The following is a 21,394-nucleotide window of genomic DNA, read 5'->3' as shown; positions in this document are numbered from 1 at the left end:
ATGTAGAGGTAAAATACAAATAAATCCTGAGAGTATGATGGTCCTACAAATACAGTATCTGTATTTCTTCAAGCTGATTTTCAATTCATTAAATTTCTTCTTCTACTCAATAAACCATAAACTAGAATCGATGAAGCAAAAATCGTATGCCTGTGATTTTCAGCATACAATCTACCAATTAATATCAGCTTTATCAATAATTGATTAATATTATATTATATACTCATCAGAACATCAAGTGTGCATGAAAGGACTTAATTGGCAGCATCAATTAACTTCTAAAGAATGTCAAATCAGTCATAAAACTTTCATGACTCTGTCATATCCACAGAGCACAGAAATGAAACATTGTGAGAATATTATGTATTAGCGAAGTTTTCATTGCCTGACTGGGGTTAATGAACGCGTATTAAATTTCATCTTCTAATTAGGTTTTGACATACCCAGGAGTTTGATGTCATTCAAGTTATGTCAAAATTAGCCTGCTAAAGCATATATAAGGTTTCATTACATTATAATGCATGCTTATTAAATTCTTAATTGCATTTTCTGAGGAAAAATGTCAATCAGAAAATTAACCTCTTGGAAGCCAATTTTTTGTAAGACATTATTTTAAGAACACGTCACATGACCTTGGACTTCGTGAGCTATTGGAAACTTCTGCAGTACTTGCCTATAGGGAGTCTGTAGGCAGGAGCCGAGTAGGCCTGAATTTTGGTTATATGAAGTCACATGTAGGGGTCTCTCCCATCATCTTCATGCTTGTACATTTCACGCTGAATCAAAGACAACCCATGCCCTTAACTGTGCACCTGGAGATGACCAGTTTAACCCCACAGCTTCTACCGGTATATAGGTCCCCTTTAAGGTAACCTATTTGATAAATTGCAAAAACTGGTGGTCCTGATGATGTGCTTGAAGGGGTTAATCAGGTTAATTTAGCGAAAGTTGACTTATGAAATGCTCCGCTATGTTATGGTGTATATGATGTGTCAACGTTGCACTTCCTAGTACCAGCGCTACATCATGCTATCAATCATGATGTCGTAGCCGGTGAAATCTCATTTGGCACGTTGAGATCAATTGCGACGATATTCAATAAAGAATGAAACAGTTAACAAGACAAAGGTTAAATAATGTCAACGGAATTATTAGCGCTGCATTAGCACTTCATAACAGCGGAGAAATGCTATGGAAATATGCGATTATCAACGAGGCGAGCTATGACCCGACTGATAAATGGCTAACGGGACTGGGAAAATGAAATTAATAACGTGACACAGAAATTACGTGGCAAAACATTTCATTTGTCTTGTGTCACTATGGCTTATTTATGCAGTTGCTTTTCCGAGTATAGCTAATAATACCGTTGGGAGCAGATAGCGTCAGAAATGACGTTATTTTATGGACGCTATTTTTCTGCGTCTGCTATTAATAAGACTGACAAATCAAAGTCAGATAGCGCCGTATCCATACTTTTATAATTCCTTAAGGAATTCTAATGCTTGCTAACGTAAATCAAATATACGCTAAGATAACTTAGCGCTTTATGATAAGATATCTGTCTGCATTAGCAAGCTAATGCACCTTGGCGGGAAAGAGCTTTTGTTGCCGGTAAATGAGCAATGGATGACAGCGGGTTTGTTTTAATAATTCAACAAGAGCACGTAAAATAAAATCATGAGGTCTCGTAATGTTATGTCGAGAGTGCGTTCGGTGACCTCCGGGAGTTGGGAGCATGTTTCGTCCATTATAGGTCATGGGTAATGAAACTGTCACAGGCATCGAGAGTTATTGATGGATTAAGTAATAGCCTGGGCATTAGGAGTTGATGTGAGTTTGCAATAAAACTTATGGGCTCAAAGTGATGATATCCATAATGGAAGGTCAGTATAAGTCGTCTCCAAGATGAAAGGGTCAGTTGGAAAAAAGGGCACTTCTGTCGCTGTGCATCTTGAAAATCATGTACATGTAGCTTAAAGGGAGACTAGAGACAGAAGCCAGGTATAGGATCATAGTCACCTGGTACTTACCAATTTGACCCCCAAGCTCCTGCCTATGAAATAGAAATCATTTCGAGACACCCTGTATAATGCAAATAAACCATTGCGAGAACTCATCCTATTTTCTTAAAGGAAGATTAGTTATTATCTTCATGACATAACGAAGGAAATTACGGAACAAGAACAATATATTACTGAATTGTGATTGGGCGCCGGAATCAAATATTAAATCATGTTTGCTTCCTTGCGAAAATATTGACAGATTATCGGAATATCTGCGTAATCCGATTTTCTCTGCTGGAAATATGCCTCGGCAAATAATAGATGATGTTGAAATAGAGTATAATGGGGATGACCGTGGATGAGAGGGTGATAGTGGGATGTGTGAACTCATTAAGTAAACCTCTGTAGACCCTTTTATGCGGCATCAGATTCGAGGGAAAAACTTCCCACGCTTGAAATTGAGATTCACTTTTGAAATGGTGCTGCCTATGGTCAATGCTTAAACTAACTTAACAAATCCGACCTGATCTCAAAGGGCCCGAGACTTTATTGAGGCAGCGTGGCGTCCTAAAAAACCTCTTCATCATCTTCCACCCACATAGGACCCCGATTCGTCAACACAAAGTCCATGTTTAATTTTCAAAATGAAAAATTAATGCAACTAGCAAAATAACGCTTGGAAATGCAATAGATTCCGTAAAGATAAAAGCTCTTTGGTTTCTCTTGAGGATCGGACGAATCCTTAATAACCGTTTTGTATGCAGGGCTCGTCAGGCCAGGAGTAATTAACTTGTAATTCTGTTATGTTCTGTCATGCCCAGTGATAAAAAGTGGAATTATGGGACCACGCGCCAATAAGCAGAAGGTCCATAACGTCAGAAATTATTGGTGAGCAGAATATACAATATACTAAATTTACAAAGCTTGGGTACTTAGCAAAATGATGAGGAATTTGGTGCATGGAATATGGTTGCGTGCAAAGTTCAAATTGTTGTACAATAAGATTTGGGGAGGGTTAAAAGTTAGCAGGTGCGATGATGGCAGGCAATACTGTTCGTCTCATTATTTGTCATGCCGCCAACTGTGAAAATACTTCTCAAAATATCACATCATGAGAGGGTTAATTTTGAAGTGTTCGTGATTTTGACATGCTATTCAAAAGCACCCCCATTACTTCGGCAGAATGATTTGAAATCTTTATTAAATTTCTATTAAATCTATTACAATATTGACTCCATGGTGCCAAATGACGTTAAATGGGAATTCATCACAATTTCATAAACGCTCAGTGCAGAGTTTCATTAATTTCATCACGGAGAAAAGAGTCTTAGAAATTGAAAATTAATGTTGTAAAGTGCTAAATAGGAGCCTGATTGAAGCAGATGATGTTAGCAACAATATTTTACAAAAATGAAATTTGCCCGACTTTTCAAACATGCAGTCTCGAAAGTGAAATAGAAGCTGCTGTGGTGTAGTGGCTTGGGTCTCTCTCTCGCGGTCATGAGGTCCCTGGTTCGATCCTCACAGTCTGCAACCTTAGGCAGGTCTCTTTGCTCCACGTGCTTCAACCCAGGTGTATAAATGGGTTGGATACTGGTCAGAAATGCTCAGGTCAGCTATGCTCAGGTTGAAGCTGACCTGAAGCTGCATGTCACCTGAGTCAACTGAAAGATTTCATAGACCATTCAAAAAAACCCTTATTACTTTCACTTAGTTGAAGGAGGTAAATTGGAAAAAAGGAATAAAATGTCTAGAGGGGTGGGCAGGTGATGCAGTACAAAACCGAAATTAGAAATATTACTCCTCAAACGTGTGGCCCCCCTAAACATTATGCAACTTTAGGGAATTAATTTTTTCAAAAGGGGACAAAACTGGTGCCATTATAATCGAAATTTATTGTTCAGATTTGCTCATACTCAATTCTGACATCCAGGGTCGCAGGGTTTTCATAAAAGAACCCTTCTGTTACCGCTCCTTATTAACAATTGCCATCTCAGAATATCCCGGCATTATAAATTATTTTTCTAGAAAATTTCCATAGTTGGCTTTGAGCCAGTGTTGATTCATAAACCCTGTTTTTAACATCAAACAAAAATAGGGATTTCGCTGAAAAGGGCTTTGTGGACATATGGCCCGGTTATGCAATTTTCCTGTCCAGTTGGGTCACCAATATGGGTGTTTTATGATGGGTGGCGGACTGAGGGGATGTGATATGAAGAAAAAATGGCACGATGTACCCCAACTGTGGGCCCCAGACTGCCAGAGTGTACCCCTAGGCATCTTGACCAATCGAGGGCGCCACCATTTTACCCACTATGCCTTAAGGGTCCATGCAGGGAGCAAAATCAAGAGCCAAATGTAACCGAAGAGGTGATTTGCTTGTGCTGACACCTGGGAGAAAAATGTTGAACTGAAAATCTCGGTATTTGCAGAGACCTCAGCAGCTGAGTCACCAGGATAGGAGTTCATGCAGACCCTCTTCTTTGAGAAGATTCTTTGAGATTGGCTCTAACTAACCAAAAGTTTTCTTTTCAGTTCAGTTTTAGTATCATCTGGTGGGGTGTCTTGTAGAGCTCCTTTCTATGCACAGACTTGACTTTTAATGAGAAGTGCCTAACTTATTATGATAAAGTTAAACAAGTTTTAGCAATTGTTGGTTAGCCTTTACAGCATTGGAAAATTGTGCATGTCAAGATGCTTTTCACAGGGACTCCTTGTCTATCATTGTAATTTTTCCCAGGTTTTTATCGTAGATGATGACTTACACAATCATATTTGCTCATCATGAACAGTTTGCCTTATGAGTCCCCTGTTTCTGTCGTTCCAGGTGAAAGACCCTTCAAATGTAACATCTGCGGGAATAGATTTTCAACCCGAGGCAACCTGAAAGTACACTTCACCCGGCACAGAGCAAAGTACCCCCATATCCGGATGAACCCCAATCCAGTACCGGAACATCTAGACCGGATCGCACCACAACGAATCTTCTCACCGAACCACGCACTCCCAACACCGACGATGGGGCCTCATTTTGGACCAAATGGAATCCCTAGCATGCACATGCGACCTTTTGACAAGATGCCAGAGCTGCAAATTAAACAAGAAACGGAGACGTCACCGTTTTCAAGGATAGAGTCACCAGTTACAAGTTCCTCATTGGCAACTTCGACCAGCCGGAGCCATACTAGTCCAATCCCTGCGGTCGGAAGCGAGCCACCAGCACTGACTTCACCAGATATGTCGACAGGTACTGCAAGCACTCATAGCCATCAGCGTTTGAGCCCACACATGCCACGCCCACCGCACTCGATACCCATGCCAGTTCCGTTACCCAGCAGTCTTCCGACAATGTCCATGTCAATGCCACCAATGTCGATGGTGGATTCACCATTTCAACGTGGATCAATTCTGCCCGCAAAAACAGACGACCCTCTGGAGGAATTCATGGAGTGTAAAAAATCTGAGACCTCAAAACTCCAGCAGTTGGTCGAGAACATTGAGACGAAACTGACAGATCCAAATCAATGCGTCATCTGCCATCGTGTACTCAGCTGTAAGAGTGCACTGCAGATGCATTACAGAATTCACACCGGCGAGAGACCATTCCGTTGCAAAATCTGTGGCCGATCTTTCACGACAAAAGGGAATCTGAAAACACACATGGGTGTCCATCGTGCTAAGCCGCCACTACGAATGCTTCACCAGTGTCCCGTATGTCACAAGCAGTTTACCAATAGCTTGGTGCTTCAGCAGCATATACGCATGCACACTAACGATATGAGTCATATGGGATTCTCGAGCCACCATCCTGATTTCAGCGCCCCCTACCAACCGTTGAATTTGTACCACCCACCACCATCGCATCCACAAGTCCTTCCAGGAGGTGAACTTGACCTCAGCAAGCCATCAGATCGAGACCGCTCAGAGCTCGACAGGAAGACAGGGAGTCCGGATCGCGAGAGTCGGTCTCGCAGTGTCAGCCCCGAAAATGATACTCCAGAGAAAGACGACTATAATGAGAGTGATGACGATGAAACACCACCTCCCAAAGATCACAGTCCTGTACCAATGGACACTTACAATGAGAATCTCCCCATTGAACCTGGTAAGGGAACACCAGAACCGCCAACGTCAATGTATTCTACCTCACTTGCAGCTTTAGAGGAACGTGTTCGTGCGATGGATGCCAGCATGGCACAACCGCGGTACGACCTAAGTAGGCCGCTAGATATGACCCATTCGCATCACCAGGAAAGACGGCCCAAACCTGATACACCGGTATCATTCGCAAGCTCGCCGAACGGTGAAAGGAACATTATGTCACCTGTGAGTCAGAGTGAGCACGGATCTGAGCACCAGGACTCGCAGGAGCACCGCAGTAGTCCTCACTCCCGCATGGGCTCATCACCACCATCAATGTCTCCGTACCCATATCCAACATCTTCTGGTACAAGCAGCCCGGGTGCAAACTTTGGCGCCTTAGACTTGTCTCAGGACAACAGGCCGACCACTTGCAATATCTGTACGAAGGTTTTTGCCTGCCGCAGCGCGTTGGACATTCACTATCGCAGTCACACCAAGGAACGACCTTACATGTGCGAGGTATGTGACCGAGGCTTCACAACACGAGGGAACATGAAACAGCACATGCTCACTCACAAAATCCGTGATTTGCCTTCCGAGGCTTTCGGGGAGGACCTTGAGGAAGACAGGGAGTCGGACAGAAGTGAAAACTTCCCAAAGTCTGAGCCAAACACACCGGCGATGACTTCACACCCGCATCTACACACACCAACCACGCCGCCATCAGTTGCAGACAGTTCTCCGTTCGTTCGTAGACACAACCCAAAACATCAGTGTCAGATTTGCATGAAGCCGTTCTCAAGTGCGAGCGCGTTACAGATACATATCCGCACTCATACCGGGGACAAACCATTTAAATGTACCGTCTGCGGGAAAGCGTTCACCACCAAAGGTAACTTGAAAGTTCACATGGGGACGCACATGTGGAACAACGGGCCATCAAGGCGCGGCAGACGCATCGCCATGGAGCCTCCGATCCCTATGCCGACAAAGGAGGCCGATTTCATGTTTGCGCACCGATCGCCTTCAGAACTTTACTTCCCGTATCCACCGTTTGCAAATGGCTTGTCGCCCAAGTTAAATGAGATTCCTGTCATACAGAGCATGAACGGCACCTTCCCTCATCTTGGTGTCCCGACGAGCTCCGCAGCCGACTACCTCAAAATGGCGTACTCACCGCTGATGGCGATGGCGGCGCCAGCGTTGCATAATGGCTTCAAAGACTCGATCCCCAATCGTGGTGACTTTGGTTCAAATTTTAAGGAAGAGAAAGACAATGTGAAAAATAACAATGAAGGTGAGGAGGAGAGCAAAACGCGAGATGACCAGTCTGACGATTCTTCACATGCGCCGAACTGGTCGTGGAAGACGACGTGTCATCTGTGTAGTAAGGTTTGTTCCTCGGTACCGGCCCTGGAGGCGCATCTGCAATCCCATGTCTTGAGTCATAACAGTTCAGAGAGAGAGGAGCAGAAGACTGTCATGACGTAAACATGACGTTTCATCTAAAATATCATGTAACTTTTGATATCATGTGACATTTCATGAATATTTTGTGACCAAGCCGGAACGGCCCCTGGAAGACATTACAGTAGAGCACCCTTACTTGAACAGTTTTGACCATAATTGCAGTTATAGGAAAACTGAAGTCACTTTAAAAGCTAAGCCATGACATAAAACATATCTAATGAAGCCCTAGCCTTTCACTTCTTGTTTGATGAGGTAACTACTTTATAAAAAACACTGTATATATACATAAAAGTATCCCTTTTCCAAAGCTTAGGGCGTAGCAAAATAATTGTACTTAAAAATGATACCCAAGGAGATTTTGACTAATACTCAGAACTTTTGTGATAAATGTTGTTATTTGAGATGAATTTATATGGAAATATTTCTTTTTTATTGACAAATTTTGTCATAATTTGATGACAGGAGGCGAAAACTCATTTTTTACGTATCAGTATTCAGTATTTTGTTGACAATTTGTAAAAAAAGATGCCAGATTGTCCAAAACCAATATTTTGAATTCACTTCAAGTGTAAAATATTAAGATTTTTCTTGAACTGTGTAAGATGAATATGATTTGGACAAATTCTAGAAAATATGTACATGTATCTTCTTACTTTTAAGTTGAATCTCACGTATTAAGAAATAATTAGCATAATTCAATTAAAAATTTATGGTGGTGGATGTATAATTGACACAAGATGAGATTTGAAATTGATACTTTGTTGCTAGGAATAAGCCCTTGAAGGGTTAAACTGAGTATCTAGTCTGACGATTAAACCCCTTCCTGTAAACCCCATTATTTTTGCAAGCTTCATGTTTGTAAAAAACATCACTTACAGACTTTGTCTCCATTTATTTCCATGAAAATGAGCATTTTCCAATGATAAAATTATCAAGTTGAAACATTTTGGTACCCCAAGTTCATAATTACCCCCTCTCCCGAAAATATCAGGCTCGCAAAAATGAAGTGGTTTACAGTTTATGATATTATAAGATGATAGGGATGCACCAATATTTTTTTTTTTTTTTTATGGTACTGATAATTAATTATTGCAATAAAAAAGGACACTGCCAAAGTTTCATAGGGACAGTTTGCAAATTAGTGACAGTGTTCAAGATGTGGACAGTTGGTCCCTTAAAATGCAGTGGTCAATGCAAACATTGTCTTGCCAGGGGGTACAGGGTTTGCATTGACAGCTGCATAAATGTTTCAGCAAACCTTATCTATAGTTTAATTACTCAACAGTTTTCTTTCTGCAATAAAAGAAACCTTTCTATCGCACTTTTCTGTGTAAATTTGAGTAAAATGGTAAATTAATTGTATTTCCTTGGTTTTGACCCGACTATTAAAAATCTTGACAGTAGCTCTTAAAGGGAAACTCCACTCAGTAATGTAAATTGGGGGCACCTTTTAAGCGAAGCACACCTGAGGCAATAAAATCGCTTTCAATTTTCATTTTTGTCACAGGGTATCAAATGAACCGGGTGCTTTGCTTGCAATGACAAAACAGATGGCGGAGATGTGCAATTTTTAGTGCTGTAGATTTGCTGTTGGACTAGCTGCTCCCTCTATGTATTGCTCAGTGAAGCTTGCCTGTAGTCTCAAATGTGCTGCGAAAGAAGCATAAATATGTGCACACAACTCATCATGATCATCATTGTATATATTTTGCAATAAATATGACATTGTATAGATATGAAATTGAATATTGTTATGGACACAACAGGGGTTGAAACAGGACAAAATATTTGTATATAATTGGAAAGAAAATGACTAAATGTAGACCAATTTAATAACAATGTCTGTCAGAAAGGCACAGTAAGCAATTAATCTTTCCTCCAGTTGATACATTGCTAGAAGAATTGGCTTGGTACCGTTGGTTAAGGGTATAAGTCACCAATGAACTCTAGATGTGGCTGGTGCAACAATTAGTCCCCAATTAGGAACTCCCTTGCCAATAGAGCTCCTCAATTCATAGTCCCTTTAAGGAGTTTTAGGAGAAATAATTGTGCAATGATGCTCGATTCCAAAGATGTAAATAGTCATCATGCTGCTGCTATTTAATCACATAGTCAGATAAGTTTTGTGATTTCTAGTCGGATAAAAAATTGGAGATATGAACTGTACTTAAAACCCTCATAATATTTGGGTTTTGAAACTGCCAGATGTAATTGGGTTTAGCAATGACCTAAACCTTGCTATCATTAGCAGGGTTTGAATTGGTATTTCTATTAAATCTCTCAATGAATTTACATTAAACAGAGGTCAGATTGTAGATAGTTAGAATCCATTGATTGTTCCCTCTGCATAACTATTGTATATCAATTGAGAGAAGCTATTTTTGCTGATAAAAAGAAACTGGGTCAAAATACTTATCAATTATTGAATTGGATCCGAAATGTACAGTCAGCATTTTGGGTACTTGTACAAATGTTTAAATTTGCTCACTGACTTAATCCAAAATGTTGTGACAATTTTTGTTGGGAAATTATTATGTATCGGTATTATTGGTCATAGTCAGGGTGACCCCTAATATATTCCGCCCATGAAAATATTGATAAAATTCACTATCAAATTGGATTAACTCCTGTGAGGAATGGGTTTGAAGCTCTTGTTTCAATAAGTCCAGTCCCCACCTTTATCAAAAGGGGCTGTGCAATCTCAGTGCCTTGTGTGTCAAGATGGGTTTGCAGTGGAGACTGAAGTGATTGTGAATATTATTGATATGTCCATGGATGGCATTATTTGTGCGTCATCCTGTATATGTTGATAGCTAACACTAGGAGTAGGTTTGTATCTTGTCATGTTTGACATGTCAATAAAGCTGTCACATTTATATATAATGAAAGACGCGTCATGAGTTTGTCTTTAAAATATTGGAGGAGTCCAAAGGGAGGTAACTTGTCTTCATACAGTGACTCCAAGATGATGACAGTCCTTGTCTCGAGTCCTTTTGAGAAACAATTAGAGACACAGTCACTCCAAGATGATGACAGTCAATGTCCCCCATGCCTTAGGAGACCGTGGAGACAGTTTTTCCAGGGAAGTGATGGTCCTTGTCTTTAGCCTTTAGGAAACCATACAAGAGACACCCAGTTCCAAGATGATGACAGACTGTGTCCCCCATGGCTGTGGAGACATGAGACAGAGTAACTCCAAGATGATCAGTTTGTGTTGCCCATGCCTCCTGAGGAGACAACCATTTCAATTAACCCCAACTTTTCTCTGAACAGACTGGTTGTGACAAAGCTCGTCTTCCAAATACTACCATAAATATTTGTCTGGATGTTGTTACCTAGTATCACTTGTTTTCCATGACTACTATGGAGACAGATTGTGACTAGTATTGCTGGTTCCAGAACTACTGTCAAGCAATTATTTGATTTGAGAAGGCATGCCTTGTATGTCTCCCTGTAAAGACCATGTCACAACCAATCTGATGACAGTAGCTGGATACAATGTCCAAGATCTGAATAGTAGTTACCAGCATGTTGAGATGATAACTCAGCGTAAGGCAGTGGGCCCTGGTGTGCATGCCATCTGGAGCACAGTGAGAGGTCAGTCCAAGACAGCAGGCCCAGACGACTGCTCTGAGACAAGGCTGTGAATGTCTTCCAGAAAATTGCAAGAGCTCACACCAAGTCAGATTATAATGCATGTACTGGAATAACGTCCAGCATATGCATGTCAGAGAGAAGTTAGCTCAATCCAAGGAAAATGGTCGGGGCCTTTGGCAAAAGTCATTTCTCAAGAACGCAGTCATTTCATTCATGGTCCCCGACCACGTGCTCTTGGCTGGTTACTCGTTTCAAATCAAATTTTTTTCCCGCCACATATTTTCCCATTACGCATTGCGCTAATAATTTCACGCATGCGCAATACAAAGCGTCGCCATTTTACAACGCCCTCACGCGACGAAATTTGTCATTCAAAGGCAAGTAAAACACTGCAAATATAACTTTATTTCTTAATTTCATCGTTATTCAGATTCATCTGCATGTGCTTGATATTATAAGCTTCAAAATAAATCCAGGTTTTGGGTACTTGGGCCATTCCAGCTACCCATCCCACGAAGTCCTTTGTGCCGACTTCATTATCATAATCGCCGTGCATCAGCCAATGCTTCGTCGGGCAAGCACCTGCTCATCTCGCATTTGTCTGGGCGCGCAAATTACTCCAAAACACCTAGATTTTCTCACGGATTTCTTTCTCAAACGTAAACAGAACTATCCAGGAGTAGTTTAGACGCGAAACCGGTATGTGTATATCCGTATTTGGCGCAGATTTTTAGGTTTTGGCACAACAAGGACTTCGTGGCGTACGCGATGGAGGTCAACACTGAATGGCGATGTATGGTGCAGATGGCGCTGAGAAAATGTCTATGAGGGCGCTGACTGTCTCCTTGTCCGGGCGCTCCTATCGTCCAGTTGCTACATTAGGCATCAAAATTGCTTGCCTGTTCGATTTGTTGTGACCACGATCGATTTCAGGCAGTCACAACTCACTGAAAGTGTGGCATTCACAACCATGGCTTCTCAAAAGGTGACGGCCATTTTCCTCATGCCAGACATTCCCAGTCTGACCTCCATGTAGCCATGAGCACTGCAGAGCTCATCATGTATAAATTATGTGTATCACTACAGTGCTTCTGCCATGTACAGTGTACAGTGTACATGATGTACAGCATAGTCTAATACTTTGCAATTTTGCAAAATAGATAAATAAAAAAGGTGCAAGCAACAGTTGATTTTAAAAGGAATAGGTACTTTTCGATGAGCCATTGCCTTTGACTTGAGCGTCCTTGCATTAGTGGTTTCTTAGTATGTATGTGACCCTAAATTTTTATGTCCTTTGTTATATATTTTCAGGTTTCTGCATTGGTGATTTTGTTTTTCTGGCAAGAATTGCATCAGGTTGCAGACCTTGTCTGTCAGGTTAGTTTCAAAATAACTGTAATTGCCACCTGGGCCATGGGAGTGAGGAGACTGTAGACAGGTGGGGGGGGGGGGGGGGTAATATTGACTTGATGCTATTGCTAGTTCCTCTTCCAACATGATCAAGACATTACACTATTATTGTAGCGTAAACACACTGGAGTGACTGCATTACTCAATGATTTTCAAATGATCTTTCAGGATGGATTCTGTGAATGCTACAGTTGCACCTCCTTCGGCCGAGTCCCTCAATGACATCCAGGATTATCTTGAGAACTTTAATAAGGAGATACAGGAAGCTGGTAAGTGTATCATGTGTGACAACCACCTTGGATTGGATTGGTCCACATTGTTAAAGATGGACACTATTAAGACTAAGATCAGACTTTGGAACTGAATGTGCATATAAGGTGTTTCTCTCTTCGTGCTTTCAGGTCCAAATGGAAATCAACAGCTATTTAACCCAGAAGTTGGGCAGGGTGACTTTATCCAACAGCCGAGTGAGCTACTACTGGTAAGCTACATTTATGAAAAGTTATTCGCCTGGTCATTTTGACCTGAGCAAACATCGGCTGCATAGTACTCTGTGCAATCAAACCCAGTTTCCCCATGATGATTCAGAGCGGTCTGTTGAACTAAAATTTCAAAAGGATTCATTCCTTTGGTACTTGTAGTCTCACATTTTGTTCACTTATCCATGTTGTTACATCGAATTCTTGGTATTGTACAAGGTGTTCTGAAAAAAAATTAAGAATAGTATTTTTCAAGTTATTGTGACAACCTGAGAACTAAGATTATGGTATTTTGAACTGACTTGTCATGACATTTTGCAATTGCTCGCTTTTTGGTTATGATTGTGATTGACTTTGTTTCCAGGCTAGTGGTTCAGAAGCAGCAACCGCTACAACTCAGAACCTTGAGACAATTGCCCAGGATGCCCTGCAGAGTATGGGGACACTAACGCAACCCGTTGATGGCATGAATGGTCAGGTTGTTCCTAAGACAGAGATTGATGAGCCGATGGTCGTTACAAAACAGGAGCCGGGAGTTGACACAACCCAGTCCCAGATCCTTATCCATCATCCGCAGGGGATTGTATCCCAAGATGGACAGCTGATGATTGTCTCAGGTGACCAGACCACTGCCTCGCAGCCAATGTTGGTCAGCAATGCTGGTGAACTCCCCCAGATTATCGTCTCCGAAGGGCATGATTTGGGAAGTCAGCAGGTGGTAGTGCAGACAGCAGCCTCCGAGACAGTTGGACAAGATCAAAACGCCTTGGAAAACTCTGTGGTTCAAGTTTTGCAGTCTGTTGGAGCAGAGACCCAGATGGTGCAGTCTGGTGACCAGATGAATATCCAAGATCCACAGTTGGTCGCTGTGCAGAATGCCCAGGATAGCTCACAGCCACAGTTGGTAGCAGTCCAACAGGGTGTAGATCAGAGTTCACTGGATATCCTTGCGAGTGCTTCCCAGCAGGGCCAGCAGATTGCTACAACTGAAGGCAACATGGTGTTGAATTCTGAAAACGCACCGTACCAGACGGTTACGATTGTTCCCTCCGACGTCAACCAAGGCGGTGAAGTCAGTTATGTCTTGATTGTTTCGCAACCAGATGATAAGAACAAAGACGGCGAGGTGGGTGATCTGTCTGTGTATGACTTCAAGGAGGAAGCCAAAGAGCATGTCGACGATGGCGAAGGCAGTGACGAGGAGGAGGAGGGGGAGACCCCAAAGAAAATCATCAAGATCCTCCCCAAGAAAGTCCCACAGTGTACCCATTTGATGTGCAACTATTGCAATTACACCAGCCCCAAGAAATACCTTCTGACAAGGCATATGAAGACGCATTCGGAGGAGCGGCCTCATAAATGTAATATTTGTGACCGCGGTTTCAAGACCGTTGCGTCGTTGCAGAATCATCACGATACGCACACGGGTACAAAGCGTCACAAATGCAAGGAGTGCGAATCGGCTTTCACTACGTCTGGGGAGTTGGTACGTCATGTTCGTTACAAGCATACTCATGAGAAACCTCACAAGTGTACCGAGTGCGACTATGCTAGCGTTGAGCTGAGCAAGCTCAAGAGGCACATGAGATCGCACACAGGCGAACGACCATACGCTTGCCCTCACTGCTGCTATGCCAGCCCTGACACTTACAAGCTAAAAAGACATTTACGAATTCACACTGGTGAAAAACCTTACGAGTGTGACGTCTGCCATACCCGCTTCACACAGAGCAACAGCTTAAAGGCACATCGGCTGATTCATAGCGGCGCCAAGCCCGTGTACCAGTGTGAACTTTGTCCAACAACCTGTGGGCGCAAGACCGATCTGAAAATCCACATTCAGAAGTTACACACGAGCGACAGACCGCTCTGTTGCAAGAAGTGTCACAAATCATTCCCTGATCGCTACACGTTCAAGCTCCATATGAAGACGCATGATGGTGAGAAATGCTTCAAATGCGAGTTATGCCCGTATGCAGCGTTATGTGAGCGGCATCTACAGTCGCATGTCCTAACTCATACTGGCGAAAAACCATTTGAGTGCGACCAGTGTGACCAGTCATTCCGGCAAAAACAACTCCTGAAGCGCCATAAGAATCTCTACCATACGCCGGACTACACAGCACCGGTTCCACGTGAGAAGAGTCACGAGTGCAGTGAATGTGACAAGGCGTTTGCACACAAGGGAAATCTGCTGCGCCACATGGCCATGCATGACCCGGAGAGTCCGATGTATCAGCCGATCACTCAGTTTAGAAAGAAGAGGGAGCCGGGTGAGGTGCGTGAAGATGATGACGATGATGAGGAGGAAGAGGAAGAGGAAATGGAAGGTGATGGGCTTGAGGTAAGCATATTCATGTCACAGAACAAGTGTCCTTTCATGACACTATTTGGCCCAGGGCAACTTACTTGAGATAGTTCGAGGGTAGAGTGATAATCTTGAGACATTTATTGATTCATGTTGCTGCTCTTTGGAATGATTGTTCAAAAAACTGGCTGACATTATCATGTTGGTCTCATCAAATGCGCTTGCAAAGTTAAAAATGTTTCTACATGTTCATTTTGCTTGCAGGTTGAAGTTGGCGATGGTACCAACCAGGGTAAGACAGTAATGATTGAAGTGACCCAGGAGGGATCTGCCCAGCAGATGTTCTTGCTGATGGAGGTACCTGCCGGGACAGAGGAGCTTGAGCAGGGCACCATTCAGGAGGAGATGGCGGTGCCAGAGGGCGTGGAAGAGCCAGTAGAGATTGAGGAACAGCAGAATACGGAGGATATGGAGCCACCGGTGCTTGTGATGGAGACGCCTGTTACGCCTCGGAGGGGTAGACGTGGCAAGAAAGCTATGGCAGTGACACCAAAAGTAAGATAACACGCCTACTTGTACCGAGAAGTGTTCAGTCTGATTAACTTGTATGTTGGAGTTTCGAGGTTGTTGAAACAGATTCATTCAGTTCTTCATTTGCATTTTGCTTTTCAGCTTGAAAAGGTCGAACCAGAACCAGAACCAGAACTAGAAACGCCATCGCCAGTGGAGACTCCTTCGCCAGCAGTGACAGTAACCCCATCGCCAAGCAAGGGCAAGCGTAGCCGCCGCTTGTTCAAGAAGGATGAACAGGATGCGGAACCTGCAACCCTTGAAACGTCGACATCATCTACCCCAGCTAGATCAACAAGGTGAGCGTTCTTTTCGACTTTAATCAACAGCAAAAAATTATCTAAAACTCAAACTTTGATAACAAGTAGATTTCTGAAGTGGTCTGTTCTAGCTTGTTGATCTTCTTTGCTTGTAACTCTTTATAAAATAAGTGTGTGTTTTTTCAGAGGGAAAGCCAAAGTACAACAAGAATCTTCTGAAGAGCCGCCGGCTAAGAGAACCAAACGTCAGAGTCCTAGGAAGGGGAAGCAAGAAGATGGAGGTAAGGAATGGTTTTCTTCCGCATCTGACATAAAAAAATATCAAAAAATCTCTAATCCATACCTTGGTATAATGTATAGTGAAAACAACTGGTCTAGTGAAATGCCATGGACTCCAATTTCGATGTTCATATGGACGTATTACATTTCAGAAGAGCCCGAGGAAGACAAGCGTCGTGAAGAACAGATTAGGAAAGATATTGAAGAGTGCTTTGGATTTGAAGTTGACGAAGAAGGTATGTTGTAGAAGATAAAAAATGGCTCGAGAATTTTCTCAAATGTCTCTATGCCATGCATGCCTCGAGTGACATTCATACATTGCTGGTTTTTTGTACTGTGACTCCTATCACAACAATGCAGTACACTAGTGATACTTGACGGCTGTAGTTTTGCCGGTACCCTATTTGTTGCCAGTCACAGCCAGTGAATCGTGTTGTTGAGTGATTTGCAGTTTACCATAGTGTACTTTGGGTGATCTCAATCAAAAATTGTCCTAATCCTCTGTCTTTGTTCGAGATGCTCCTACTATATTCTTGACGGATTGATACAGTGATAGTTGGTGTTGTTGTTCTAGAGCCTGCCACTTATCTGAGAGATTTTGACATTTTTTCAGCGCTACGGCGACGTTTAGCAATAGCACGTTCGCAACAGATAATCATAATTGAAGAGGGTTATGGTTTAGATGTAGAGGAAAGTATGAGCAAATGTTCATGTTGACGACGTTTAACTTTCCTGTTCAAAATTTGTGTTTTCTGTTAACTTAAAATTTCAGCTTTCTTTTTTGACAATTTATGTTCTGTGTTATTGCATGTTTCTTGTTGCTGTTGAAGATTAAGACGAACATTCCACAGGCCTCTGCCGACAGTCTTTTGATATTTCAGTTTCAAATTTTCTTTCAGGTTGAATGAACGGATGCCATGGGATGGTCGAAACTGCTTGGATTGAATTGGAAAATGAATCTGAGGTAAAATCGACCTCATATACAGTTGAAGCATATCATCGATGCACTTCCCAGAGCATTTCTGTTTTAAAAGATTATGAAAACTTCTTTTCTGTGAATGCAGATGGACTTATTTTGTGAGACATCATTTTGAGCGAGGTCTCTGGGAGGAAAGTCTGGAGACTCCATTCTAACTCTCTTCTGTAATTGTAGGCTCTTCTCAGAAAGTTGATGCTGAAGGAGTTGGTCAAATATCGAAGCTATAAAATGTATTAAAATCTTCATGGTCTGTCCTGGTTCTAAGATATTTAAATCAGGGGAATTATGCCAGAAGTTTAGACGAAACGTTCCAATGACAATTGCATTGGTTGCTTTTGCTCTTACTTGTCTTTTCTCCTTTCCTTTATACTGTATATATGAATGGACGTTATAACACTTTTAGATGTACAAAATAATGAACTGTGTTGAGATATTTCATTGTTTATCCTTATTAACATGAATGTATGTCAAGTCCGAGTATTTTCACATTTGCATTAAAATCAAACTTGTTAAAAAGTTGTCGTAGACCCATCCATGTTTGCTGCTGTTGGTGGGGAGCTGTCTTCAATTAATTTGACTACCTCCAAATTGTTGGATTTCAAATTCCCGTTCAACGGCACACGAAAACAATGGGATTATTATCTTACATCATTCTATATTCTCTCATCTCACCTTTTGTAAATGTAGGTTATGTTTTTGTAACAAATGTACGCATAGGCCCTGTTAGGCGACGTAAAGTCATATTGATTGAATAGCCAAGTGTTAGGAACATGTATTTTGTTATTTTAAGATTGTCAGGATTGTGGCGGTGCCTGAGTAACTCACAGTTAGACTGATGACAATCCAGTAACTGTTTGTTATTTTGTTTTTGAAATAGATCTGGATTTTGGTTGTTACTGGCCCTGGAGGGTTACAATATGATTATTTTGCTAACTAGAAGTTGTTGAGAGGTACATTCACTTGGACTTGCTATGTAAACAAATGTATAATGAACTCCCTAAAAGGAAAAGGGTCATGAATTACTGGCACACATTGGCAATAAATCGTACTCAGACACATTTCCCTTGATCTTCCGAAGATGTGTTGTACATGTATTATGCGTGGCATGCAGACATTTGTCTTTCATTTCTGTCTTGTTGACTTAAAATGAGAATGCTTTGAGATTGTAAGATATCTGGTGGACACTGTCATCAGCCTTCAGTACTGCATATTGCCAGCGGATTTAGATTATTGGAAAAAAATCGAAGTTCGGTGGGCAGACGTTAGCACAACACTATTAAAATCAATAGAAATTTGGAGTTTAGGAATGAAAGTATTAGAACTTTTCATCAAAAATGATTGTTAGCGCATTTTTCAGTCAACTTTAATAGAATGTCCTCTTGAGAAACACTTTAACAATCGTGCTACCAAACTTTGAACCAGAAATATCCTTGATTATGAACAGATTTTAATGAACTTGTATTGCACACTCTAGTTCAGCTAGTACTATATTCTGTGAACTTATATGTATGGATCCATGGTGGAGTTTACAATAAAATGCATGAAAGTATAATTACTGAATTTTAGTGATATTTTCTTTAAAAGTTGGTTCGGTACCTGTGTTAACTTGTGGAGAGTTACTAAGGGCCGAGGACCTCTGCCAAAGATTGTCCGATCTTGGCACATGAAGATATTGGTCGATGTAGCCTTCTGTTTGGAAGGTAACATACATTGATAACAAACTAAAATATATACATTGTATTGAGTGCTATCTTTTTATTGCGTTTATTACAGAGAATAATATCAGAAATTTACTTTTCGTGTTTATCCTCTAAACCTGTCGTCATCAAAGGGACAACCTGGGTGTGTGATTAAAGTTGACAGGAGGATAATACCCCTGCTTGTCGACAGAGTGCTGCCACATGAATCCAGTGTTACAAGACAGGCTGAAGTGTCGTGAAGAGGTATTAAGCATGGCTTGTGAATTTCTTGCCCAGGGGTACATGGCTTGTGAATTTCTTGCCCAGGGGTACATTCTAATCGATTGTTTGTTCAACAATCACGTTTGGAGTAGTGACAGTCCTGGGTGAAGAGTGGTGGAATTGTCTGTGGAAACAAACGGATCCCAGTTATTTTCTGCCTCGAATCAATGACGCTTTATCTTTTACACTGCCTGCTCAAAAATGTTACATACTGTCTCATTTCTCTTTTCATCAACTTTCAGTTGAACGAAGATACCTCTTCTGACCAAATTCAAACTTAAAATCAAACAGTGTGAAGAGTCATCAACCACTTCGCTCTTGAGGTTTTCGCCGACTCTGAGAAGCCCAAGTTTCTCCCTTGGCTGGAGGAGGGTGTAACTGGATGACCGCCTTTGGCTGGAGGTGTCCCATTGGCCGCTCTGTTGAAATAACTCTAGAAAAGAAACAAAGGACTTAGTACTGGCTTATTGATGTATTGGAACAGCAGACAAAGACCCTCGTGTATCAATCGTACAGCCTCTTTAAGCTATTGTCCGCCGTAGGCCAACACACATAAGCTTTTCCCTCTGAGGGGAGTTCACCACTTTTCCTGGGCGCGTAAGTCCTTTCTCAAAATCCCGAAGATATGACAAAATCGTCTGATCTAGGATACTGCTCAATAATATTTCAAGGTCCGACGAGCTTCCGATAATAGTTACATTAAGTCGTTGTCAAGTTAACGCCAGCGTTATTTGCCTTGGGCGCATCATCAGCGAATCATTAGAGAGGTTCCGAGTTCGATCCGAAAACGACGAGGTGGCCTCTGACGAGGTTGTCAGATATGCATGGAACGGCAGTCTATAATCAATACTAGACAATCAACTCTACTTGATGACGTCACCTCGTTCTTGTTTTCTGATCAAAATCCGAACCTCTTCACTATCTGCCTCACCCTGGCCCCAGACTTACCTCCTTGGTAGTGACAGAATACCTCACCTCCTGAAGCGTAGTACGTGACCTTGACAAAACTCCGCGGAAACGCTCTGTGTGAAATATCAAACAGTTGACACTCGTACTTCGCTGTCTCCTTCACCATGAGGAACGTCTTGCACTTGGTGATATTTCTCAAACACGTCGCCGCGCACGACCTCCTGTCTGTCGTGAAGAACCTTTTAAAGGGAGTAAAGCCCTTAGGTTCTGGGACGAGTCGGTCATACTTGTGGACCTGTGTTGTTCCGAGCTTGCTGCATTCTGTCTTAAAGGTCTTGAGGTCCATTGGGTCTGCTCCTGTAAGATATTTGAGTAGTTACGCTCCATGGGTGTGTGATAAAGAGGTCAGACCCCTAAATAGAGTACAGCCCCGGAGTTCCACCAATGCGAGTTGGGCGATCCTCGCTAAGCGATCTCCCCCCCCCCCCATTTTATCAAGACAGCTCACCCTGGTGGTGTCAAAAGCTCTCCTAAAAGCGAGTCATTTATTGTCTGTGAGGGTAACGGGTAACGCCAGAGGCAATGTAACTTTTGCTAAATACTGCCCCTTTTAACTTTTCCCCCAGATAATGATAGGGAAGCACTTTAAAGTTTTTAACGGCTATTGTTTTCATCGTCTGTTTTAGTTTTCGTTAATAATAGATGTTTTATCCCCAGGCTGCACTCAGAATCATTTATGCACAGGGTACTAATGGCGTTATCATCTAAAAAATCGACACTCCTTTCTAAAACTGCACGCCAGTCCAATATTTCGAGAGGCCTGGGAGCAGCTACCTCCGATGAGAACTCCCTCGGTCTACAGGCGCTCTCCCGTTCTCAAATACAACTTGTTCACGGTATCTAAAAAGTAACCTATCAATGGATATAAGGGCGTCGTGCAACTGGTGACTCCTAGTTCTTCACTAGCATAAACATAATAAACGAGAGCGATGAAATGATTTGTCCATGATGCTAGAATGCCCTTTGGATGAATATTGTTTCTTTCCTTATCTCGGCCGATATACATGTATAAGCGAACAAAAT

At 42.0% G+C, this 21,394-nt stretch overlaps 1 protein-coding gene across 1 annotated transcript in view; it reads left to right on the top strand.

Annotated features, from left to right (window-relative positions):
• Nucleotides 1–18,993, top strand: part of LOC135495296 (uncharacterized) — a 55,241-nt gene extending 36,248 nt beyond the window's left edge. Inside the window, exons 4-13 of the mRNA XM_064783759.1 lie at nt 4,834–7,576; nt 12,492–12,533; nt 12,735–12,835; nt 12,968–13,047; nt 13,410–15,389; nt 15,618–15,908; nt 16,026–16,222; nt 16,370–16,464; nt 16,615–16,698; nt 17,362–18,993. Coding sequence (XP_064639829.1) covers nt 4,834–7,576; nt 12,492–12,533; nt 12,735–12,835; nt 12,968–13,047; nt 13,410–15,389; nt 15,618–15,908; nt 16,026–16,222; nt 16,370–16,464; nt 16,615–16,698; nt 17,362–17,366 — 5,618 coding nt within the window. The 3' untranslated portion in view covers nt 17,367–18,993. The remainder of the gene's footprint in view (nt 1–4,833; nt 7,577–12,491; nt 12,534–12,734; nt 12,836–12,967; nt 13,048–13,409; nt 15,390–15,617; nt 15,909–16,025; nt 16,223–16,369; nt 16,465–16,614; nt 16,699–17,361) is intronic.
• The last annotated feature ends 2,401 nt before the right edge of the window (nt 18,994–21,394 follow it).

This window comes from Lineus longissimus, chromosome 11, assembly GCF_910592395.1.
Source record: "Lineus longissimus chromosome 11, tnLinLong1.2, whole genome shotgun sequence".
Classification (NCBI taxonomy): Eukaryota; Metazoa; Nemertea; class Pilidiophora; order Heteronemertea; family Lineidae; genus Lineus; species Lineus longissimus.
This window is presented reverse-complemented; position numbering and strand designations above follow the sequence as displayed.